This window comes from Dama dama, chromosome 14 (genome assembly GCF_033118175.1).
Source record: "Dama dama isolate Ldn47 chromosome 14, ASM3311817v1, whole genome shotgun sequence".
Taxonomy (NCBI): Eukaryota; Metazoa; Chordata; class Mammalia; order Artiodactyla; family Cervidae; genus Dama; species Dama dama.
Genome location: NC_083694.1, coordinates 48,182,180 through 48,205,471, shown reverse-complemented (window position 1 = coordinate 48,205,471; position 23,292 = coordinate 48,182,180). Strand labels below are relative to the sequence as shown.

General features: G+C 63.8%; 2 protein-coding genes across 3 annotated transcripts; one reads left to right on the top strand and one right to left on the bottom strand.

The window, feature by feature from the left end:
• The first annotated feature begins 4,540 nt into the window (after positions 1-4,540).
• SCNN1D (sodium channel epithelial 1 subunit delta) lies at positions 4,541-8,601 on the top strand. The gene is made up of 11 exons (XM_061159786.1): positions 4,541-4,920; positions 5,464-5,671; positions 5,748-5,929; positions 6,100-6,188; positions 6,261-6,424; positions 6,530-6,628; positions 6,836-6,953; positions 7,057-7,135; positions 7,212-7,269; positions 7,431-7,676; positions 7,758-8,601. The coding sequence occupies exons 1-11, from the start codon at positions 4,541-4,543 to the stop codon at positions 8,052-8,054; spliced, it is 1,920 nt and encodes a 639-aa protein (XP_061015769.1). The 3' UTR covers positions 8,055-8,601.
• Positions 8,602-9,038: 437 nt separating this feature from the next.
• On the bottom strand, positions 9,039-23,178 carry ACAP3 (ArfGAP with coiled-coil, ankyrin repeat and PH domains 3). Of its 2 annotated transcripts, none has more exons than XM_061160631.1 (23): positions 23,045-23,178; positions 19,373-19,430; positions 18,609-18,728; positions 18,357-18,410; positions 17,194-17,252; positions 16,429-16,612; positions 16,012-16,056; positions 15,830-15,925; positions 15,675-15,749; positions 14,524-14,636; positions 14,374-14,425; positions 14,036-14,136; positions 13,850-13,961; positions 13,409-13,617; positions 13,261-13,330; positions 13,043-13,137; positions 12,759-12,964; positions 12,495-12,599; positions 11,395-11,493; positions 11,090-11,310; positions 10,802-10,911; positions 10,581-10,691; positions 9,039-10,446 (listed from the first exon to the last, which is right to left on the bottom strand). In XM_061160631.1, the coding sequence occupies exons 1-23, from the start codon at positions 23,089-23,091 to the stop codon at positions 10,299-10,301; spliced, it is 2,490 nt and encodes an 829-aa protein (XP_061016614.1). In that variant the 5' UTR covers positions 23,092-23,178; the 3' UTR covers positions 9,039-10,298. The 2 variants fall into 2 exon arrangements, with proteins under 2 accessions (XP_061016614.1, XP_061016615.1); XM_061160632.1 differs by having other exon boundaries at positions 19,373-19,526; positions 23,045-23,167.
• Positions 23,179-23,292: the final 114 nt, after the last annotated feature.

The window sequence follows — 23,292 nt, the reverse complement described above, 5'->3', positions numbered from 1 at the left end:
CCCACGGTCCCCTCCCAGGCCCTGGGGGAAGGGGAGGCAGAGCAGGAAGGTGGGCTGGCCAGGGAGGTCCCTGGGGAGCAGAGAGTATGTCTCTGGGACAGCACTGAGGCAACACTTTGGAGCAGGTGAGGATGGCATACGGGTGGGAGTCTGGATAAGGGAGGGCTGGGCAGTGGGCAGGCCAGCACGCTCCTCACCACCCTTCCTAGTGAGTGGGGGCTAGGGTGTGCCCCCACAGGGCTGTGCCAGGTCAGACACTGCACTGAATCTGAGACAGGCCTTGGTCATCAGCTGGGACCAATCCAGAGAGGCTGTCGCTAGGTAGATCTGGGGTTCAAACCCCAAAGTCTCACCCTTGACCACAACCCTGACTACCTCTCAGTATACACCACCGGTCAATGGGGTTACTAACCACATGACGATTGACAGTGGACTCCAAGCTCCAATGGGTCCAGCCATGGCCACTGGCAGAGGGCAGGCAGGGGGCCATGATCGCCACCAAATCTGGCCTACCCAGGGCACCTCAGACAAGATATGAGCAGTCACTGCAGGGCTGGCCCAGGCCCAGGGGCAGAAACAAGTGCCCATTGCCCCTCAGGCCAGCACTAGGCCAGCGAGCCTGGGGGAAGCAGCCTGCTACCTCCCCCAGCTGCAAGTGAGCTTCGCTGGCTCTGGCCTACCTTCCTCATGGGGAGGCTGGCGGTCCCAGTCCCCACCTCCTGCTGCCACACTTAGAAAACATCTCAGGCTTCCTTCTCTCCCCTGCCTCCTCTGGGCTCTGCCATCCCCACGCAGGGCGGGCCCAGCTGTTTTTAGCTTGAGGAGAGTTATGTAAGGGAGGCTGCCCTGAGGCGCTGGGTGTTTAAAGCGCAGGTGTGAGAGAGACACAAGACCAGACCCTGAGCCCCACATGGGCAACATCACACACTCGGCCCATCTCCAGTGGCCAGTACCTCAAGGAGCCCCCTCCGTGGTGGCTGGAACCCCTGCTTGACACTGCAGTCAGCACCTGGGGGACAGGGAGGTGCTGCAATAGCACTGAGGAGGCCTCCTACCTGTCAGTGGGCAGGGACTCCAGATGGTCCAGACCCCCAGGCCGGGGAGGACGCCCCCAGCCCCCAGAATCTGGGATACATGCAGAGCCCATTGGCTCAGACTTCATGGCTGCTGCACCAGAATCCCAGGGCCAACTCTTAGCTGTCTCTGAGGGTGGAGACACCCACGGGTGTGAAAGTGGAGCCCAGGGGTCCCATGAAGTGCTGGGTGCTCACAGTCTGGAAGGAGGCACATTGGTGTCCCTAGGTCCAGCTTCAGGGAAGGCCACTGCTTGAGGGCTCAATGGGGCCATGCTCAGCAGGCTGGGGCCAGCCGTCCCTCTGGAGAGAGGGTGGGGGACATAGGGCCCTAAATAATTTCCCTAATTCTCTCAACACACAGCTGTCAAGGAGCAGCCACATGAGCCCCTGTTGTGTGAGGAGTTGGAGATGCCCTGTCTGGTCCCAGCCAGCTCCTTCTGCTCCTCAAGGCACTGGAGGAGCCTGGGGAGGCAGGAGAGGGGTCAGGCAGGGAAGGGAGGAGGGCGCTGCTGGCCTCGCTGCCACTGGACACAGTCTCTGTGTCTCTGACCTCCCAAAGGTGGGTTCTAGGGCCTTCTCAGAAGCAGGAAGATGGGGCTCTGACGCTGGCCCCGTGACATCGGTTGGTCTCACCTTTGAGTCTCGAGTCTCAAGAGGAAACTCAGCCCCACTTTGTGCTTGAGGAAACGGGCTCAGAGAGGTTGAGTAATTTGTTCAACGTCACACAGCCGATGACTGAGGAAGCTGTGATTCGCACTCACACCTAGATGAGTCCAGGGCCAGCTCTTCCCTGTGCGTGACTTCCCTCTCCAGAGGTCCCCAACTGCCATCTGCCCCTTCCAAAGGCAGGAGGATGATGACCTCACTCCTCCTCAGAGCCAAGCCCCCACCAGAAGGGCCTAGCGAGGGTGGGGGCTTCCTCCCTCACTTCAGCACCCATTTGGGGTGGCCCGTCAGGAACCCAGAGCCTGTGTGGGAGGGGCAGAGGGCCAAGCGGAGGGTCTGGTCATTTGGGATGGCGAGGCCCTGGCCTCATGGAGCCCTGTTGAGTTCCCCGTGGGTCCTCCTGGGGGCTCTCCAGCCTTTCACACACTGTTTGGCCCTAGGCAAGCACTCTAGGGCTGAGGATTTCAGCCATGCGTTGGTGGACTTGGACCCTGAGTGTGATGTGTGGTTGGCGCAGAGTCTCTGGGCCTCCCAGGAGGCTGAGCCATGGGCACCACCTGCCCACCCAGGCCCCAACTCACTCCCACAGTAGGTGCCTGTCCCAGGGGCTGGGCATCCAGCACCAGGGGACACCTGTGTTCTGGGAGTGGAGGCCCCTGCCCATGGACCCCTGGCCACAAACACCTGTGGTTAGAGCTGGGCAAGTGGAGGTGAGCAAGCATTCTCCAAGGCCAGGCGGGAGGAGAGTGGATGGGGAGGGGGCCAGGCACCCCAGGGTCTACCAGTGTGGGGTCCCTCCTCACCCTCCAGAAACCTGGAGCCCCTCACCCACTGCCAGGGCCAGGCCCCCAGACCTCACTTCCAGAAACGCGAGCAAGAGAGCCTTACTGAGGTGAAGGACCCTCATCCCTGCCCCAAAGGCTTCCCCTTCCGGGACCAGAGCAGATGTGGCTGTCCCTGCCAGGCTCCGCCCCTCCACCTCGCCCCACGCCCAACCTGTTATAAACAGGAGGCTGCTTGGCCAGCCTTGGGCCACAGCCCGCTTTGTCACCTGCTAGAACTGCCACCAGCACTGCCATAGTCACCGCTGTTGCAGCCGCCAGCACCAGAGGATGGATGCCCATGCACAGGGAGGGTGCAGCCTCGAGGTACCAGGGCAGTCAGGGCGGGCCGTCACCAGGGTCTCCCCGGCTTGAGGTGGAGGGGTTGTGTCCCCCATGTTATCTGGAGCACAGGCACCGGAGGGGTGAGGGCAGAGGCTCCCATCCACGCCTTTGTCATGCACCCCTACTGAGAGAGGGCCTGCTGTGTGAGAGGAGTGTGTGTGTGTCTGTGAACAGCTGTGTACGTGTGTGTACTGCATGAAGGGGTGGCACACCCCCACTCCTGCTGTGGCCGAGGTGTCAGGGACCCTGCCCCCCATCTCAGGAAGCCACCCTCCTCCTGCCTGGCAGCCCCAGCCGGGGTGGGAGGTGGCCAGTCTGGAAACATGGTTACTGGGGTCAGAAAGAACCTTTTGGAGGCCCTTATCCCTTGCCTGTATCACGAAACTGAAGGTCCTGCTGCCCTGTGAGGGCTCCATGTGGTCACGGGACACCTGTGTAGGCAGCGCTCTGTGCCATAGGGGGCCAATCAGCACCCATGCTGGCACATTCTCCTGGCCTGGCTGCCTCCACAAACCTGAGGCCTGGGCTGACCACCCTCATCTCCTACCTGGGCCCCAGGCAGCTGGTGGGCGCTGGGTGTCCAGGCCAGCATGTGCTGGCTGAGACGCACCAGGCCCTTCTTTGGCTCAGCCCCCTCCTCAGGTATCAGCCCAGGCCTGGTTGCCTAGAGGGGCCAGAACCCAGGAGGCTACACCCCAAGTGCGAGAGGCCTAATGATTCAGACCAAGATGGGGACACTCTGGAAAGTCCGTAGGAAGCCCGGGCAGTGACTCAGTGTGTGTCCCGGGCCAGCCAGCCTGACCTGGTCTGGGTCCCACGGTCCTGTGCACTGAGGGACCAAGGTCCCCGGGATGCTGGAGCCTCTGGGTGGGAGTAGGGCCAAGCAGGCCTCAGGTCAACTTCCCTGGGGCCCTCAGGTCCCGACCATGTCTGGCCAGACTGCTGCCTACTTTTCTGGAAGCCTGAGGCCCACAGACAGAGCATCCCTGGACTCAGCTCTGTGGACAACACCCCCACCCAGGCCCACAGTGCCCAACAGGCTACAGACCTGACCCTTGGCCCCGATGTGGCCAGACCTGTGTGGCTCCATCGGCCCCAATCCAGCATGGCCATGCTGGCCACTGAGGGTTGTTGGAGGCTGTTGGGGCCCAGGGTTCAGTCAACCCCCAATGCTGGGCCCCAGGCCCACTCAGAGCAGGTCACCTGGTTGCCCCTCACCAGAGGCCCCTGCCCCACTTGGCAGATGGCAGCAGAGACCCACCCAAGCCTCCAGCCTCGAGCCACCTGCAGACAAGACCTGGTGCAGCCTGGCGTCTACGTCCCCTGCTGACCCTGCCCCACCACCCAGGCTCGGCTCTGGCCATGATAAGACATGCCTGTGGAGGCTGCCTGGTGCCCCGCTTGTCACCATGGGAGTGGGGGCAACAGAGTTGGTCCCTCGTTATGGACCAGCTTCCGATGGGGTTTTTATCAAGCGTCAGCAAGCCAGGCTAGGCCACTGGTGGCTGAGGGATGTGACAATTCCGGGAGTTCCCAGGGAGGGAGAAAGGAAGGCTGATGGCCCGGGTGGGGAGACCTGAGTGGGGTCAGGCCAAGTGGCAGGCTGGAGCATCGCTGAGTCTCACTTCTCAGATGCAGGCTGAAGGCACGGGCCAAACAGTGGGCGGGGGGCCAGGAACCTGGACGTGTTCCCAGGCACCCCCACCGACACTGCCCAAGGAAGAACGTGGAGAGAGGCTGGTAGAGCTGCACACCTCCTTCAGGGAGCTGGTCACCTTCTTCTGCACCAACTCCACTATCCACGGCACCATCCGCCTTGTCTGCTCCAGCCAGAACCGCCTCAAGACGGCCTCCTGGGGGCTACTGCTGGCAGGAGCCCTGGGCGTACTCTACTGGCAGTTCGCGCTCCTCTTCGAGCAGTACTGGCGTTACCCGGTCATCATGACAGTGTCCGTGCACTCGGAGCGCAAGCTCTTCCCATCAGTCACTCTGTGCGACATGAACCCACACCGGTGAGGGCTGGTCCAGCCTGGGGGCCCCTCCCCTGGTGCGGTCACAGCAGGACAACCCACCTCTTCCTGCTCTGTGCCCCAGGGGCAGGGCTAAAGGACAAGAAGAATAAGCTGAGTGTTACTGTGACCAGTGCCAGGCTGGAGGGACCTTCAAGAGTTAGGAAGCCCCGGAGGGGGAGGGGAGGAGAGCCAGGGGCTTTCCAGAAGAGCAGGTGCCCAGGAGAGGGGAGCAGGGTAACACTGCAGTGGAGAGTCAGCAGAGCAAAGACAGGGAAGGGCTATGAATGAGCCAGAGGAGGATGGGATCCCAGGGGTGGGAGGCAGGCCAGGCTGGGGGGTCTGACTTCCCTCTAAAGCCCCGGCTCCGTATTCAGAACCGCCTTCTAGGCTTCTGAGGATGGCAGGGGTTGGGGGGCTCCTGTCCTGTCCGTGATTGCAGGGTCAGTGCCTGGGGGCAAGCTTGGCTCTCTCCAAAGTGCTTGGCTCTCCAGTGTGCTAAGGGGGCCTGGCTCTGACTCTGCCTCCCGCCCACCCTGCCCCCAGGCCACACTTAGCCCGCCACCATCTGCGGGTTTTGGATGACTTTGCCCGGGAGAACATCTACTCCCTATATCAGTTCAACTTTAGTGACAGCAGGGACGCCCTGGGGGCCGAGGTCCCAGGTCCAGAGCCCGCCTTCCAGCTGGACCGTAGGATCCGCCTGCAGAGGCTGAGACCCTTGGATGGCCAGAACAGAGTGGGCTTCAAACTGGTGAGTGTCCAGCCCGGGGGGTCTGCATGGGACTCGGGCAGGCCAGTCGCGCCCACACTGACCCCATGCCCCACAGTGTAACAGCACTGGAGGCGACTGTGTTCAGCAAGCCTACTCCTCCGGCATGGTAGCCGCCCAGGAGTGGTACCGCTTCCACTACATAAACATCCTGGCCCTGCTGCCCACTGCCCATGAGGACAGCCACGGCAGCCACTTTGTCTTCTCCTGCCGCTACGACGACCGGGACTGCCATGCCCAGTGAGTACAGACCGGTGTTCGCTCCCCCCACCCCACGCAGTGGTCTGCCGGCCCCGCGGCTCCCTCCAGAGACAAGGCAGCTGTGCTCCCCTCCCCACAATCCCAGGCCACACACAGCAGGGTGATGGGTGGAGAGCGTGTGCTTGTCTGAACATGGCCCCTGGTTCCAGGCACTTCCAGACATCCCACCACCCCACCTACGGCAGCTGCTACACCTTCAACAGTGTCTGGGCCACACACCGGCCGGGCGTCACCCACAGTGAGTGCCAGCCGGGACTAGGTGCGGGCGGGGTGTCCGGGCCGACCTGGCCTCACCCCTGGCCTCCCCCAGGGATCAGCCTGGTCCTCAGGGCTGAGCAGCAGGACCACCTCCCTCTGCTGTCCACGAAGGCCGGCATCAAGGTCATGATCCATCCACAAGACCACACGCCCTTCCTGGAGCATCAGGGCTTCAGCATCCGGCCAGGGACGGAGACCACCATCGACATCCGTGAGGTGGGTCGCCCCTGCCTCCAGACTCTCGGCCTCTGTTTCAAACCCCGGGTGGGGCGCAGGACCTCCAGCTCAGGCAGCAGGACTGAGTAGCCCCCCTTCCCCCAGGATGAGGTGCACCGGCTCGGGAGCCCCTATGGGCAGTGCATGGACAGCACAGGCAGCGTGGACGTGCAGCTACTGTACAACACCTCCTATACCAGGCAGGTGAGTCTGGGCATGAGGGGCAGGAAGGCGGGGCAGGGACCCAGGGAGGGGGCTGGGGAGTGGGTGGGGGAGGCTAAGGAAAGGAGACCCTAAGGGACGCTGGTGGTGGGTGAGGGAACAGGCCAGTGGGAAGGAGGGGAGGCAGGCGGGCCGGGGAGAAAGGCGGCTGCCCCAGACCCTCAGCTTCAGCCCCCACTGTCCCCCTAGGCCTGCCTGGTCTCCTGCTTTCAGCAGCTGATGGTGCAGACCTGCTCCTGCGGCTACTTCTTCTACCCTCTGCCGGCGGGGGCCGAGTACTGCAGCTACATGCGGCACCCAGCCTGGGGTGAGCTCCCCGCCCCGCCCCTACCAGCCTGTTAGGCCAACAGCAGACCTCCCCACCGCCCCTGGGTCGCTTCTCATAGGTTCACCCGTGATTGTCTCCCCAGGTCACTGCTTCCACCACCTCTACCAGAAACTGAAGACCCATCAGCTTCCCTGCACCACCCGATGCCCGCAGCCTTGCAGGTGAGGGGGCATGCTGGGCTCCGTTTGGTCTGCCCGGGGCCAGCACACAGGGGTGTGATGGGGCTGTCTCTCCCAGGGAGTCGTCGTACAAGCTCTCTGCTGGGACCTCCAGATGGCCTTCCTCCACATCAGCCGTGAGTCCCCAAAGCAGGGGTGAGGGATGGACAAGTAGGGAGATCATGGGCAGAGAGCCCTCCCAGGACTGGCCTCTGTCGCTGCAGTCCTGCCCTCACACCACCTTGCAGTGCCCGAGGGCCAGGAGAAGCTACGGCCACAGCAAGTTTTGTGTATGCAGGACTGGGTCCTGGCTGTGCTGGGTGAGACAAGCCGACGGAACCCATGGCCACCTTCTGCTTCCATCAAGTCCTGGCCGCTGCCCCTGCCCTCCTCGCCCTCCAGGGCCTGCACAGAAGGCCCCACCAGCAGGTCTAGGGCTCAGCCCCTCTCACCTGTGCCCTGCCCCAGGATCAGCCTGGCCAAGGTGAACATTTTCTATCAGGAGCTCAACTACCGCATGGTGAACGAGACACCGGTCTACTCGGTGAGCTGCCTCCTGGGCCGGGGCCAGGAGGGGGCCGGGGCCAGCGCCCGGGCCTCTGCTCACCACTGCCAACACCCACAGGTGTCACAGCTGCTCTCAGCCATGGGCAGCCTCTGGAGCCTGTGGCTTGGCTCCTCCGTCCTCTCGGTCGTGGAGGTGCTAGAGCTGCTGCTGGACGCCATGGCTCTCACCCTGCTGCTGTGCTGCCGCTGGCTCCGTGGGTCTCAGGGCCAGCCCAGGGCGGCCACGAGGGTGCCCCCTCTAAGCCAGAGGCCAACCAGTGGACCAGTGGCTGCAGGCACAACATCGAATGCCCCGGGACCTGGCTGCCTTCGCCTCCCACGATGCTGCCGGGACTTTAGCAGGAGTCTTGGCTGAGGAGTTCAGCCAAGAGTGGGCCCCAGAGACCCCTGACACCTGAACCAGTCTGAACCTGGCCTGATCCTGGGAGCAGCGGCAGCAGTGGGCTCTCCTGACTGCCCAGGGCAGGCCAGTCCAGCCCCATGGGGCTTCCTGGGCCAACCAAGCCAAACCCAGGGCCCAGGAAGCAGCAGCATCAGAGCTGGGGGGTGGCTCGCCGCCAGGTACAGAGCAGAGAAGGATTTCTTGTTAGCCAAGCCACCCTGCCCTGCCCAGCGGTGGCCTCACAGGTCTCAAGGAGGCCCAGGGCAGGCAGGGAACAAGGGAGCATCCCCATCACTCTGGATTCCCGTGTTCTGGTCCTGATGGAGCATCTGCCCAAGTGGAGGACTGTGTGCCCATGTGTGGGGGGCGCTCCACATGGGCGTGTGTCTGTTTGGTGCCAGTGTCATATGTCCACGTGTTTCTGTGTCAGCAGGTCTGTCTGCACCTACATGTAGGTGTATGCAGGCATCAGGCAGAGCGCCACTCAGCTCAGGGCCAACGGGAGGAAGGGCAGGGCCAGGCCCAGGTACTCAGTGACCTGGGGCCACTTTGCAATAAAATGATTTCACCTGGTGGCTAGGGTGTTTTCTGCTGCCCTCCCCGTCCCGAGTGAGCTGAAAACCTCCAACCAGATCGTACTGCCACATCCTCAGTTACAGATGCTGTGGGGGTTGTGGGGCAGGGGACTCGGGGCAGAGTTTGCCTAGGGGACAAGGCTAGGTCCAGACCATCCTCGCCAGTTGGTGTCCATCCTAGGAAAGGGCGGGGCAGCCAGAGAGTGGAGTATCAAGAACTGATTTTAATCAATGGAGCCCAGGTTTCCATCAGGCAGGCTCCCAGGTTCCAGCTTACTGCACCTTTTGAGGGCACCACTGGTGCTGTCCCACGCAGGGCCACTCCTTGGGGAAGGCAGGTGACCCCCTCCACCCCAGCTGAGACAGAGCAGAGTGAGACGGGTGAGACGAGGCAGCGGGTGCAAGCGGCTGTTTATTAACTGTGATCTGGAGTGGAGGCGGATCCCGCCAGCTGAGGCCCTAGCAAAGGCCCTGGCGCAGGCAGTGGGGCGGGAGGTGGGGGCAGAGCTCAAGCAGGAAGAGAGGAAGGAGTTAATTCTGCTCTCTGGGGGTCACAGCCAGCAGGCGAGGGAGTTGGGGGCCCACCTTGCTGCCCATGGGACCTCCCTGGGCAGCCTTTGCATAGTGACCAGCCAACTGGCCTTGGACTGGCCGAGGGTTCGAGTTGGGGAGAGGCCCAGCCACTGCCCCAGGGCTCCAGGAAGGGGAATGCAGAAGGCATCAGAGGGCCCTGGGGGTGAGCTGAAGCCCCATGGGCTGAGCCAGGGGCAAGGCTGGTGAGGGGGCAGGGCTGAGCTGCAGAGTGCCCCCAGCAGCGGGCAGAGTTGGAGGTCAAGGTGGTCCTTGAGTCCAGAGAAAAGATGCGAGACAAAGTGAGAACGAGGTCATTGTAGAAAACCCCTCAGTCCGTGACAAAGGACATCAGATGCAGGGGTGGGAAGAGCGACGCACCTGCCACCCGCTCTGGGAAAAGGCAGGAACAGGTGGGGCTGCATGGCCAGCCACACGGCCTCAGGACGTCCGTGCCCAGTCAGGGCTGAGGCCCCAGGCCAGAGCCCCCAAGCACCCAAGAAGCCCAGCCTGGATGCTGGGGTCGCTAAGTGAGGTACACGGGTTGATTCCCTGGATGGGCGGTCCCTTCTGCCCTCACAAGGTGCCGGTGGCCAGCCACCAGCCCCAGGGCCCAGCGGAGGGGCTGGGGGCATGGGAGGGACCCAACTAGCAGGTCAGTGTCCTTGGGCAGTAAAGTGGGGGCACGAGGTGACACAGGCCCTGAGGGCAGAGTGGGGCACCAAGTGGCATGGGCCCAGGGATAGAGTGGCAGGAGGTGACACGGGCCTGGGGGAGCAGAGAGGAGCACAAGGTGACATGGGGCCTGGAGAGTGGTTTGTGACACGAGCAACCCAGGCCCCCCAGGGAGGGGTCACCTGAAGATACAGGGTCCCTGGAGGCGGGGAGTGATGCAACACCTCCTGGGGAAGACTGGAGCTTCAGAAGACTCAGTGCTGGTCCTGCTCTGGCCCGGGGTGGGGGCCGCTGGAGGAGGAGGGCAGAGCCGGCAGCAAGGGCTCCAGGAGCTCCAGAACACCAGTGCTCTCCGGAAACGGGCCTGTGGTGGGGGGGTCCCGCCCACCCCGCTGCCCTAGCTCTCGTCCAGGTGAAGGCTGATAAACTCCTGGATGCACCTGCGGTACTGGAGCTCAGTGGGGCTGCTGCCGGCCAGAGGACCCGGCTGGCCAGAAGGCGCCTCAGCCTCACGCATCTCCTCGGCCATGCGCGCCAGACGGAGCCTGGAGGAGGGCGGGCCTTATGAAGAGCCTAGCCCGCCCCCAGCCCATTGAGTCCCAGACCTGAGGAGGGCGGGCCTTATGAAGTGCTCCGCCCCGCCCACAGGGTCCCCCACCCACACCGCTCTCCCGCTCACAGCGTGACGATGTCGGCGTTTGCTTCCTGCACCGCAATGCTCAATGGGTCCTGCTGAGCGTGGTCCAAGGCGTGCTGGTCCGCCCCCCTCTTCAAGAACAGGCAGACCTGGCTGAGAGCGGAGGGGGCAAGTCAGGTCAGGCCTTGGGTAGGTACTGGTGGGCGGGCGACCCCGGCCCATGGGGCGGGGGGAAGTGAGGGGATGACCAGCCTACGACTCACCCAGTACGGCCAAGGAGCGTGGCGTGGTGGAGCGGAGCCCGGCCGTGGCTGTCTCTTTGGTTCACGTCCGCTCCGTTTTGCAGGAGGAATTCACAGATGATCAGGGAGCCCTGGGGAAGCCGGCGTGGGAAGGCGGTATGGTTCAGACGGAGCCAAGCCGCGGGAACGGTTCCTTGCAGGTCCCCTACCTCCCACCACGCCCCGACGCCTCTTCAAGCGTGCGCACCAAGGCAGAGCCGCTGTGAAGACGCTGCACCTGGGTCCGGGCGCAGCCGGGCGCCTACTTACCCCCAGCACGGCCTGCACCAGCGGTGTCTTTCCCTCGTCCTCCGCGTCAGCCCAGTTGACCTCCGCCCCGTGTGCCAGCGCCGCCGCCAGGGCGGGAAGGTCGCGGGTGCGCGCCGCGCGGTGCGCCAGCAGCCCCGGGTGCAGCTCACGCACGTCTGCCAGGCCCCAGGCCTCCCCCTCTCCGTCCGCCTCGCCGCTGGACTCCTCCGACTCTGCACCCTCTATGAGGACCGGGCGATAAGGGCCGGTAAGCCGGCCCGGAGCGGGGGAGGCGCAGGGCCGGGGATGGGGAGCCATGCACTCACCTTCCTCAGCGACGCGGTCCACCACAGAGCCCACGCCGAAGGCCAAGACATCTGAGCTGCCGTCGGAGCTGCCCCCTAAGCCGCTGTCGCTGCTCAGACCTGCAAAGTCCACAGCCAGAGGGGATCCTGAAAGCGTCTGGGGGAAGGCTGGAGGGCCGCCCACCCTCCCGGGGATGCTCCCTGGAGCAGGACCAGTCCCCACTCTGGGGGCAGAGGAGAGCCCTGCCCAGGATGGGAGGAAAGGAGAGAAAATCAAGTGACAGCTCAATGGAGTCAAGGATTAAGCGCCCCCTAGGAGCACAGCCATGGATGTGATCCCCTCCTCGCTCAGGTCGGCCCTAGCAGGACGGATGGGCCGAAGCGCCGCCATAATGCAAGCTGGGAGGTCTCCATCCAGACACGGCTCCAGGCAGCAGTGAGCGGCACCCAAGAGCAGCCCTCACAAAGAGCCCGGAGCAGCGAGGCAGCGCCCTCTGCTGCCCGAGGGCACCCACTCACCCCAGCAGCCCTGCCAATTCTTGGCCCCCGTCTATGCCCTCTGTCCACACTGCCCAGAAAGGCAGCCCAGACGCCCCAGGCCAGTGGGTGCTGATAGACACTTCACAGGCAGGCCCCGGGAGGGGGCGGGGAGGGCCCCAACCTGCAGCATGTGCCCCCCACCCCCACTCCAGATGCACACAATTGTCTTTCAGGAGCTGGTCTGGCACACAGCTGTCCACGAAGACACATGCATGTACACACACCCATGCATATACACACATGTACACACTCACATGTGTGTACCCATGTGCACAGTCAGGCCCCACACACACTCCTGTGTGCACACCGCACATGGGTCTCCCTGAGGGTCATGGCTCCAGCCTCCAAGTCAGTAGCTGAATTACCCCCAGCCCCTGGAGATACTGTCCCAGCCTTAGCCCTGCTTGGCCCCCAGACTCTCCCCATCCCTATACCAGTCCCTCCTGCAAGGAATGCCCATCCCTCCGGTCCCTGGGTGAGTGGCCACAGCTGTCCCGTACTTGTCCACCCTCTGAGTGAGCGCGCCTGGCCCCTGCTCTGCTGCCCTGGCTGAGCTGGGGGGTGGGCAGCAGGGGACTTACTGCGTGGGCCGGCCGCAGCAGCCCCTGCATCGAAGTAGGAGAAAAGGGAGTCCAGCTCGTCCGGGCAGAAGAGCGAGTCCCTGCGGAACCTGGGCTCCACGGAGCCTGTAGCAGGGCAGTAACCGGGCCAGGCTGGGAGGTGGGCAGAGCTCGGGGCTCTGCTTCTTCCTCCCCCCACCCCTGGCCTCCCTGGGGTTCATAGTCTGGAGGCTCACCCCCTGCCCAGGCCTGTGAGCTGGGGCGCACCTGCCGGCCCCCTCCCACCTGAGCACAGGGCAGCCACAGAGGGCAGAACGGGCTCCATCCGGACTTTGCTGCGGCGGGGGGCAGGGGCTCGGGGGGAGCTGTGGTGGCGCTGGCACTTCTGCACCCTCCAGCGCTGTGGGGCCTCCCGGGCTGGTGCCGAGGGTGGCCTCCGCACAAACTTCTTTTCCACATATTTGTCCTTGATCCAGGCCTCCTTGTCCTGTCTGGACCAGGACCAGACATGAGGCTGCACTTGTGGGCCAGGGCTCCCCAGGCCCTGCCTAGGCTACCCCACACCTCACCTGGGGCTGCTGGCTGTGGGCTTCTTGCTGCCCGGCCCCTCACACTGGGCCTCGTAGATCCGGTTCACGGTGCTGTTTCCAAGCTCACACATCAGCTGGCAGGAGATGGTGGGGCCAGCATCAGCCCAGCCCACAGACCTCCCCTCAAGTGGGCAGACCTGGCTCCTGTCTCCGTCTCCCCACCAGTCTCCTGGCAGCCTGCAATGGCCCCCACACACCTTCAGCAGCTCCGGTTCCCACGAGTCCAGGGTCAGGGACCGCACCTTGGAGCAGTGGACGCCCAGGCTCCTGGATGATGAGAGAGGAGGAGTTAGGGCGCGGCTCCACACCCCCTCCCCCCCCGCCCGGGCCGCCCAGGAGGCCCACCTGTGGATGCCTGAGCACTCGATGCAGAGCAGCACACCCAGGTTGATGCTGGCCCAGCGCGGGTCAGGTTGGCCGCAGTCACCACACTGGCTGTTGCCGGCCACGTTCTGCACCCGCTGCAGCACGCTCTCACCCTTGACGCTGCGTTCCCGAGAGTCCGTGGCAGAGTCAATGCTGCTTGTGGACGGGGACGCTGTGCGGTCCAGCCTCTGGGGACCGGGTGAGGGGTCACTCAGCCCTATGGGAGCTCCAGCCCCAGTCTCCCCAGTGGAGGCCCCATCTTTCTCCCCAGATACAGGGGCCAACACAGGCCAGGGTCCCTGAGGCACGAGCCTGCACCCCCATGTATGCACACACACTCATGTGTGCATACACAGAATGCACATGTGTGCTGGTGTGTGGCCTGCGGGAGCTGTACACGCATGTGCAGGGAGGGCCCACCTCACTGTAGCAGCTGTCAGGGCTCTCCCGATAGGCAGAGGCAATGCTGGCTTGCACCGCCTGAACCCAGGCCTGCCGTAGTTTCTCTGAGTCAGCCTGCAACATGCAGCTCCTGCAGGAAGGGGCCTGTCAGGCTGGGCAAGCAGAGGCTCCTGCCACATCACACCCTGGGCGGGACCTCCTTACTTGGTGGGCGACACGACCTCAAAGCAGAACCTCCGCTCGACGTCCTCACAGGGCTTCACAGAGCAGAGCCGGAGGTCGTCCACTACCACGGTCAGCACATCCTGCAGGCATGACCACCGTGGTCCTCGCACTCAGCACCCAGCTCTGCCCCACCCTGACCACCCGTTCACTGCTCTACCCAGGACACAGATTGCCTGGGGTTCAAGTGGTCTCTGTCCTTAGCCACTCAGGCTTTGGTGCCCATCCTTGTCCTCAGCCCCATGATACCAACCCCCCCAACCACCCACCCCCAGGCCAGGTGAGGAGGCCCAGGAGTCGCTGCCCTGGGCCCAGCGCACCTTGAGCTTCTTCTGGTAGACCAGCTGGCTGTTCTGGATGGAGAACCAGCGCCTGGGTGGGGAATGGGCCCGGAGGCGTCAGGCCGGGCTGGGCACCCTCCCCCCCCCATCTGTCTGCCCTGTAATCCCCTGAGAAAGGGCCTCCCTTACCTGTTCCACGTCTTGAAGGCATTGCTGGCCCTCTTGAAGAGGTAGCCTTCCATCACTACCCCACTGGGTGCATCCACGTCAAACTCCACCTTGGGCTCATCGTAGGAGAAGTCCTGGGAGCAGTTGGAGCCCAGCCCTCCATGAGCACCCACCCACTGCTGTGTGGACACGGCTGCCCTCCCAGCCTCCCCACAGCCCAGGTTGAGAGGGTGGGTCTTCACAGCCACTTCCTGACCCAAACCCCATGGGGGCAGATGCCTCCCACCACAGCTGGGGGGCTGAAGCGCTCCGGCTCCAACCCCCAGCTCCCCCCGCCCAGCACAAACAGCAAGCTCTGGGTAGGATCAGGAAGGAAGCCGCCTCCCCTGTCCTCAGTCCCCCATTCATGTTGCCAGCTGGGCTGCTCCAGCCAGCCTGACAGAGCTCCATTCACACGGGCCGGGGAGACACTGAGCGTTGTCCTGTGTGTCCAGCAGTGGGAGAGGAGGCCCAGCCACCTGCTCCCCTGGCTGAGTGGGGGCGGGAAGGGACAGCTGCAGCTGCTGCCGAAGGGGACTCGGTCCCAGCTCAGCAGCCTCCGCTGGTGCTGGGCGCGCCCCGGGAGGTGCTCAGGGTCGGAGCGCTGGGGCCTTGGAGGTGTCCTTGGTGCTGAAACGGGGCGGGGCGGACAGAGGCCCCACCCACCTGTACCCCCACCCCATCCCCGGGTGGGCGCCCACTCACCTGCAGCAGTGTCTGAGGGCGGGAGCGGGAGGAGCGGGAGGAGGGAGAGAGACAGCCAGTGAGTGAAGCCCTGCAGCCTCCTCCTGGGAACTAGCAGCTCCCACCAGCAGTCATCTCCGCCCAGGGCAGCGCCATGACAGCCGTCTGGCCAGGAGCAGAGAGGCCCCAGTAGGACCCTCCACCCAGCCCCAGCCCTAGCCCCTGTGGGCTGAGGGGGCTGGTCCTGGCCTCTAAGTGACCTCTCACTGTGCTGAGACCCTGAGGGATGAGGACTCCCACCTCTGTCTGCTCTTCCAAGGAGGATCAGAATCAACCTGAGCATGGGCAGGCCTGGGGAGGGACGGGGAGTGTGTCTTTGTGGCGGGCTCCCAGGTCCACACTTGGAGAGGGCTGAAGGGCCCCTCCACAGCCTCCCCGTAGGGCCTCACCCGTTGTTGGATGGCAGCATGTTTGCGCTCCATCTCCCGCTTCTCCACTGCCGAGTCGATCACCAACTGGTCCAGCTGTGGGGAGGGGTACAGAGAGGGAAGTGGACCCCTTCCCCTGACACGCTGGCCCTGGCTTCCCCTCCCCGCAGGCTCACCTCGGCCGCAAGCTTCTTCATGTAGGGGTCCAATTGGTGCAGCAGGCTGTAGCCCTGCTGGAAGAAGCTGTACTGGGCATGCATGAAGGACAGCATCTGGGGGGGTAGGGACACAGGTGAGGCCAGGCTACCAGCCACAGTTGCCAGGGCCCCCACCGGGTGCACCCAACCCCAGCACTCACAGAATCCAGAATCTCAAACTTCTTCTTAGCCTGGAGGACATTGATCTGCCAAGGAAGGAGTGAACAGGTGAAGCTATCAGGGCTGAGCTACGCCATGGCCTGGACCTTGCTCATGTCCACTCAGGGTGCTTGTGGCTCCCTGAGACCACCAGCTCATCTGATGCTCCCTACCCTGGTACCCATATCTCCTCTCATGGTTTCTCCATGGACAAAGCCATGAACTCTACCCCCTGCTCCAAGCCCTCCTGCAGCCTCCAGCCCTGGCTTGTCCCAAGCATGTCCCCACCTCTGGGTCTTTGCCCGGGGCATTCCCCACTCCAGATCCCTCCCCAAGCATCTGAAGTTTTCTCAGATCAGAGGAGCCCCTCCAGACACCAGGTCCGTGTCTGCAGCGACACCCAAGGCCCAGCGACTCACCTGGAGCACATAGTCCAGTGCCAGGTGGCGGAAACACTTTCGGGCAAGGATCAGGGCACCCGTAGCCTCCTCCACCTCGTGGGGCCGGTGCCTCGGGGCCTGGGCATTCCTCACCAGTGACAGCTCCATGTCCTCCCGAACCTTGTCAAACTGCTTCTTGGTCTCCTTGAACTTCCGCACATCCCTGGAGGCCGGCAGGTGTCAGGTCAGGGAGCCTGAGGAGGGGTGCACTGGGTTCCCCCCCCCCTTCAAAAAAGGCCCTCTTTCTGCTCCCAGCCCCTCTGTGCTCCACAACCTCCTTCCCCACCTCCCTGTTCTGGCCTCCCACCCCCCACAGCCAGCACTCCCTGCTGCCTCCTTCTCAGGTCCCTTTCCCAATCCAGGGCCCCCTTTCTCTTCACCACCTCACCCACAGGATTGGTCCAGCTTGGGGTGACCCCTAGCCTTACTCTGGACTCCAGATGCTCCACTTGGGGGATCCCCAACTATCACAGAGCACTGAGCTGAGACCCCCACCAAGTCCCCACCTCCTGCTCTGTGACCCCGACCTTGACCCTTCCATGGTCCCGCCTTCACCCCTGCCTGAGGGCCCCCTCGCTGCCCTCTGTGGTCCCTGCCCTCCAGCACTATTTCCTCAGCCCAGTCTTGGCCTACAATGAGCCCCCCACCCAGAGCCTGCAGGCCTTGTGTCAGGGCCCCAGACTCTCTCAGCTCAAACACCCCAGCATGGGGGAGAGAAGCCAGGCCTCCTTTGGGGCCACTCACTCTTTGACGAAGTTGTGGAGCTGCTGCCGCACAGACCTCTGGGCCTGGTCAAACAGAATCTGGGACCATAGAAAGGTGGAGGTATCAGAGACCTGCCCCCACATGACCCCAGAGGCCAGGCCCCTATCCCCTCAGGTAAGAACCAGAGAATGCCCTGTCCAGCCCCACTTAGGCCCCAGCTGGTCACCCTCACAGAGCCGGCCTCGCAGGGTCCAAGGGACCAGGTGCAGCCCCTAGGCCTGGGTTGGCGCCCAGAGGCAACAGCTGTGACCACCTGCCCATCTCCCCCACTTGGCTCTCAGTCAGATTCGAGGCCCAAGCTGTCCCCCTCCCATGGCCCAGTCAGGGCAGGCACACCCAGGGCCCCTAGTGACAGCCAGTGCCCCGGCCTGGGGAGAAGCCACCTTGAGGATGACCAGCCCTGCAGTTGGAAGGGTCCAGCTACAGCCTAAGCTCCTGAGTGATCTGGCCTGGGGGCAGGGTGAAGTGGTTGTTGGGGGCTGGAGGGGCCTCCCCCACAGCACTGACTGGACCCAGAATCAGATTCCCTCAACATGGGGAGAGGGCTGGGCCCTAACCAGAAGCAGACAGACACACAGACAGACTGCTGAGGCCGGACGAGCTGTCCAGCACTGGTTTATTTCTGAACTTCCCCTGTGGGGGAGGGGCCCCTTGTTTAGTCTGAGGCTCTGGTTTCCAGGCCACGGTCTGACCACCCACATGGGCCTCATTCTGTTCTGTGTGTCCATGCAGGGGACCCCTGAGAGGCTCAAGGTCAGACAGATCCATCCCGGGAAGCCATGGGGTCAGCCTGGCCAATGACCCCTGTCTGATGGCCCTGGATAACCCTCTAAGGCGACTATGCCAAGCCCCCACCACCCTCAGCCCCAGACAGGCAGGTTCCAGGCACCTCCCTGCTGGCTATCCGGCCCTCACCTGGCACACAGTAGAGTTTCAGCAATGTGGGCGCCCCCCGCCCCTAGACTGCAGGAGCAGAAACGTGGCCTCCCCCACAGCCCGCCCCTGCCAGCTCAGCTCTCCCAGAGCCAGCCCAGAGCCTTCCAGGCTGGGCGGGGCCTGCAGGAAGCCCAAGGGGTGGCTGCCTGGGAAGGGATGACAGTGATGATAAGCAGTGCCCCCCCACTACCCCCATCAGGGCTCACCATGTGGTAGGTGACCATCTCCTGCAGGCTGTCTCCAAACCTCTGCAGACATTCCTGGGGGTGGGTGGGGGAGACCCTTGCTTAAATGGGACTGCCGTGCCCCCAGTGTCAGCACCTCCCACCCACTAGCCACAGAGTAGCCCCTGTGGCCCAGCACAAACGCCCACCTGCTCCCAGGGCAGGGGCACCCTCGAGGGGCTGCCTGCCTGTGCCTGCCCCTGCCTAGAGGTCAGAGGTCAGCTGCCCCCTCACCGATATAACAGTGTCGCCCTGGCACTGCTGGGACAGGTCGCGGACGCCACTCACGAAGAGTCTGTTGGTGGTGACGTAGGCCTTTCCTGCCTCGATCATGCTGCTACATAACTTCACCAGCTGCAGACAGGACAGGACAGATGGGGGACACTCACGCCACCTGTGGCCCCAGCCCTCACCGCCACCAAGGCCAGACCACACAAGCTGGGACCCTGCCAGGGCAGCTGGAATTTAGCTCAGGGCCCATCAGTGCCCAGGACACAGCTGGGCAGCCCTAGGTGGAAAAGGAAGGCCACTGCCCACCACCTGTCCTTCTGAGCACACCTGGTGCTGGGGCAACAGCTTGGCACTGCCCAGGCCTTGGCTCCAGTGTGGGAGGTGGGAGCAAGAGAGGGAAGCCAGGGGCAGGGACCCCAGGGCCGGGGTGGGCATGCAGTCCTGGCCAAGGAACAGCAGGACCAGCCAGAAGGGGCTCAGGGATGCCACCCCGCCTCCCCTCCTGCCTGTGCCCCGGGCCCCTAACCCAGCTACTCAGAGGCACAGCCTCCCAGCAGCTGCCCCTGCCTCCCCCAAGACTCCCCTCCTTGGCGTGGCGAGAGGAAACCACACAGACACAGGTGTGTGTGCAGCATGTGCACCAGGACAGGTATGAAAGCCAGTGACAGCCAGGCCCATGTGCTACGCATAAACACACACTTGTGCTTGTATTGGTGGCCGCAAGTGAGCTGGACCGAGCCCTCTGTTCCCCCAGGACCTTCCCTCACCTTGTCCAGTTTGGCCTCGATCTCAACCACGTCCGTTTCCACCTCATCGATAGTTGCCCTGCGACGGGTAGAGGGTGGCTGGAGACCCGCCTGCAGCGAGCCTCCCCCACCGACTTAGCTGGTCTTCATCTCCCCAGGCACCTCCCCAAAGGGTCTGCAGTGGGAAGGGGCTGCTCTGTCGATAGCCACTGGCTCCCGCAGGCCCACCTTCCTCCACGCCCCCCTTGGACAGACTAAGACATGGAGACTGGGGTGGGGGCATGGAAGAGGGAGGAGAGGGGCAGGACTGGGACCATGACTCCAGGGCTGCAGAGCCTCCAGGGCCCACCACCATCCCAGGCAGAGAGAGGCCTAGTCGGCTGTGATGTCCCCAAATGGGGTCTGTGGACAGGGGAGGGGGTGGTCCCTAGCACAGAGGGAGGGGCCAGGGCCCTGTGGAGGGGGACATGCAGGGCCTCGCTGGTCACCGCCCCCAGGCCCAGCCCATACACCTCTCCAAGGCTCAGAGTTGACCCCAGACCCCATCTGGACCCCCCAACCCTTAGCTTCAGCTGTAGCCCACTCTGGCCTGGGGCTGGCAGACCCTGGGGCAGACCTGCGTCAGTAGAGCCTGCAAACCTGGGGCTGCTCCCTAGCACAGTGAGACACCCAGCAGAGGCATGCCCCTACCTCCCGACTACTCCCCCAACCTCAAATACCAAGTTGGCCCTGTCTGCCTGGAGGGAGCAGTGGGTCAGACCTTGGAGGAGCCCACTCCCACTGGGGCGGCCTGACAATGGGGCTGCCTTGGGGAGGGAAGAGTTAACGATGACATCACCAGAGAAGCCAGTGGACAGAGAATCCCGGAAGGCGAGGCGAGAGGCAGATGGATCAGGCACGTGACTCCCCCCCCCCTCCAATGCTCTGGGAACAGGAAACAGGGAAAGAGGGCCAGGATCCCAGGGCTCCCCCCAACCCACTCAGCTGGTGAGCTGGGCCCATCTGGCTTCCTGGGGACAAGGGATAACGCGGAATGGAGCTCAGACCAGGGGCTAGAGGCAGCCTCTAGGGCCAGGGCCAGGGTAGAGGAGGCTGTCCAGGTCTAGAGGCCCCTTGCTGCCCCGTGGCTGGTAGAAGAGGGCCATATTCCAGGGTTTCCCAGGCTTGGGGGAGAGGGACTTAGTCCCTCATGTGGGGGGCAGCTCGGTACTCCCTCAATTAGGAGCTGTGGGGGAGGGGGGTGCCAGGCTGCCTCGTCAGGGCCTTTGGAAGATCCCCTGTCCTCCTCCGCTCTGAGCAGCCCTTATCCCTGCCCCAGGGCTGAGGGGTCTCTGAATTCCAGAGCGGGAAGGGGTCAGAGGGGACGTCTGCTTGGACCAGTGTTGGCCCACGCCCAGCAGGATGCCCAGCCTGAGACTACAGGATCCTGACCATCAGTGTAGCCTCTCCCCTCCCCCCGACCCAGGGGCCCAGGGCACAGAAAGACAACCCGTCAGGAGAGGATACTACAGAGCGGAGCAGAGACATGGCCTCTGGAGCCCCAGTCACCCCAACTGCCCTGGGCAGATGTGTGGAGGGCCATCACCCCCGAGCCAGGGGGGCGGGGAGGGGGCAGTTGGTCCCTAGAGAGCTTGGGGGCACTGTACCAGATGGTGACAATGTGCTCATGGGGGCGAGGTGGGCACTCAGTAGAGAGCACCAATGTGCTCATGGGGGCCCCATGCCCCTCGTCTCTCTCCCCCCACCTCCATGGAACAAGGTCTCCTCTCCTGCCATCCCTCCAGGATTTCCTCAGCAGCTTGGAGTAGGAGGGTGAGGCTGGTTTCCCCACCAGAGCCATGACTCAGCACCTGAAGCCCCACCCAGGGGAGGGGGCACCATGAACAAGGGGTGGGTGGTGCCCCGGTGAGTCTGAGAGAGCCTGGAGCCCTCCAGCCATAGGCACCCAGGGCTGTGGGGCTCTGCCCAGGCCACGAGCATACAGACAGGGTCCCTCTTCCCCTGGGGCTGAGGTCATTTGGCCCTATATCCTGACCACATTCTCCCACCCAGCTCTACCCTAACCCTGGCCCCCCAGCTGGCCTCCAGGAAGTCCAGGTTACATCCTCAGCAGCATCTGAGGGCACATGGACAAGGGAACCTCAAAAAGGCCTCAAAACCTGGTTAAATCTCAGCCCAACCCCAAAACCCACACAATGCAGCTTCTGTGGCCCAAGGTCAGGGGCATCTCCCTGGCCCCCACCCTGGGGTCTTAGCTATGTACTTTGAAAGAAAACCTGGCAAAGCCCAGGCATCAGCTGCATCCACTGCCCCACTGTGGGTGCCCCCTGGCAAACAGGCTGGTGTGGGAGGGAGGGCCTGGAGCTGCCCACTGTGGGTGCCCCCAGCCCAGGATCATAGGTACCTGAGTTGCTCACATCCCCCCCCTCAACTGTCAGGAACATAAGATCAGAGAGCACAGAGATTATCATTAGCCCTCTGCCCAGGGCCGGGGGCCACTCTCTGGTCCAGCCTCTACCCCTCATCCAGTCTTTTCTGGCCTTCATTGCTGACTCTCTGTGAAGCGGCTGGGCAAGGGGCTGGCTCCAGGGACTCAGAGGTGACAGCACCGATGCTGAGGCCCACCAGGCACTGCACACAGGCCCTCTTGCTAACACACCCCAAAGACCTAGCACACACACATACACATGCATACGACCCAGCGCAAGTGTGCCAAGGCCTGACAGGCACATGTGCCATCAAACATGTATGCACGCAGAAGCACAACACACACAAAGCGTGTACTCATGGATTTGCTGCATAAACATGCACCCTGTGCTGGGGTACACGGGAACAAACTAACATGTGCCTAGTGCCTTAACTCATCCTTGCACGATAAACACCCACTCTATCTAGCAGCAGTCCAGGGGCGCAGCTCACCCACACATTCATGTCCAAGGTCTGGCACCTCAAGGGAGGGTGCAGAGGGGCAGAATTCACATGAGTGTACCCAAGCACAAGCATGAGCACCTGACACACAGGAGATGCCCCGTTAAAGAAGATTCGTGCACACCATGAACATGTCCACACGGATAAGCCCGCCTGCACTCCCAGGAAGGACTAAAAGCACAAACCCATGGCCGAGCACAGCCCAGAACCTCCACCAGTCTCTCGAATCCAGTCTGCTTAGGTAGCCCCCACCCTGCCAGGCATCTAGGTCACCTCTGCCAAGCAGCTGCCCCAAGCCCTAACTGTGGCTCCAGCTGCCCGCCCCCTTGACTACTCTGGGCACAGGAACCAAGACAGATTCCAGGGGCAGACACCCGACGCACCCAGACGACCCTAGCCAGAGTCGGGCTGCAGGGCCCGGCAAGGTCTCAGCCCTGTGCAGGTGGCCCGCAGAAGGTCTAGACACAAAGCGGGCGGACACTCCCACGGAGAGGTGGCCGTGCCGGAGGCCGCCCCGCCCCACGCGCGCACCCTTCGCGCGCGGCGACCAGCACAAGCGGCATCTTTTGTTCCGGGCTCTAGGGCCAGGGTTGCTGCGGGCTTTGTCCAAGGCGAGTCCTCCTGCTCTGGCCTCCAGCCCCGGCGCCGGGTACAAAGGCGGCACCGGCTCCCCCACCCTCGCCCCATCCCCCGGCGGTCCCGGGTGCCCCGAGGGGCTGCGAACCCGCGGATCACAAAGGGCCGCGCCGCGCCCTGGGGGCGCACCTGAAGCGCGGCGAGTCCTTGATGCACTCCTCGAACTCCACCGTCATGGCTGCGGCGGCGCGCGGCGCTCACTGGCACGAGGACCACGGCGGCCCGAGCGGCATCCCCGGCCTGCCTGCCCGCCCGCCCGCCCGCCCGCGCCGCGATCGGCGCCCGCCCGCCCCGGAACGAGGCCGCTGCGCCACCGCCCCGCCCCGCCTGTCACCACCGGGGAGCGTCGCCAAAGTCCTCCGTCCGCGCGCGCCGCC

What these genes read in the sequence shown, in the direction of transcription:
- SCNN1D (XM_061159786.1), top strand. Translation starts at nt 4,541, where the DNA reads ATGCAGGCTGAAGGCACGGGCCAAACAGTGGGCGGGGGGCCAGGAACC. An exon ending in TGCGACATGAACCCACACCG is followed by an intron (nt 4,921 to 5,463) that starts GTGAGGGCTGGT and finishes CCCTGCCCCCAG; the next exon opens with GCCACACTTAGCCCGCCACC. An exon ending in CATGCGGCACCCAGCCTGGG is followed by an intron (nt 6,954 to 7,056) that starts GTGAGCTCCCCG and finishes TTGTCTCCCCAG; the next exon opens with GTCACTGCTTCCACCACCTC.
- ACAP3 (XM_061160631.1), bottom strand. Translation starts at nt 23,091, where the DNA reads ATGACGGTGGAGTTCGAGGAGTGCATCAAGGACTCGCCGCGCTTCAG. An exon ending in GCCTTCAAGACGTGGAACAG is followed by an intron (nt 14,426 to 14,523) that starts GTAAGGGAGGCC and finishes TTCCCCACCCAG; the next exon opens with GCGCTGGTTCTCCATCCAGA. An exon ending in GAGTGCTCAGGCATCCACAG is followed by an intron (nt 13,331 to 13,408) that starts GTGGGCCTCCTG and finishes CTCATCATCCAG; the next exon opens with GAGCCTGGGCGTCCACTGCT.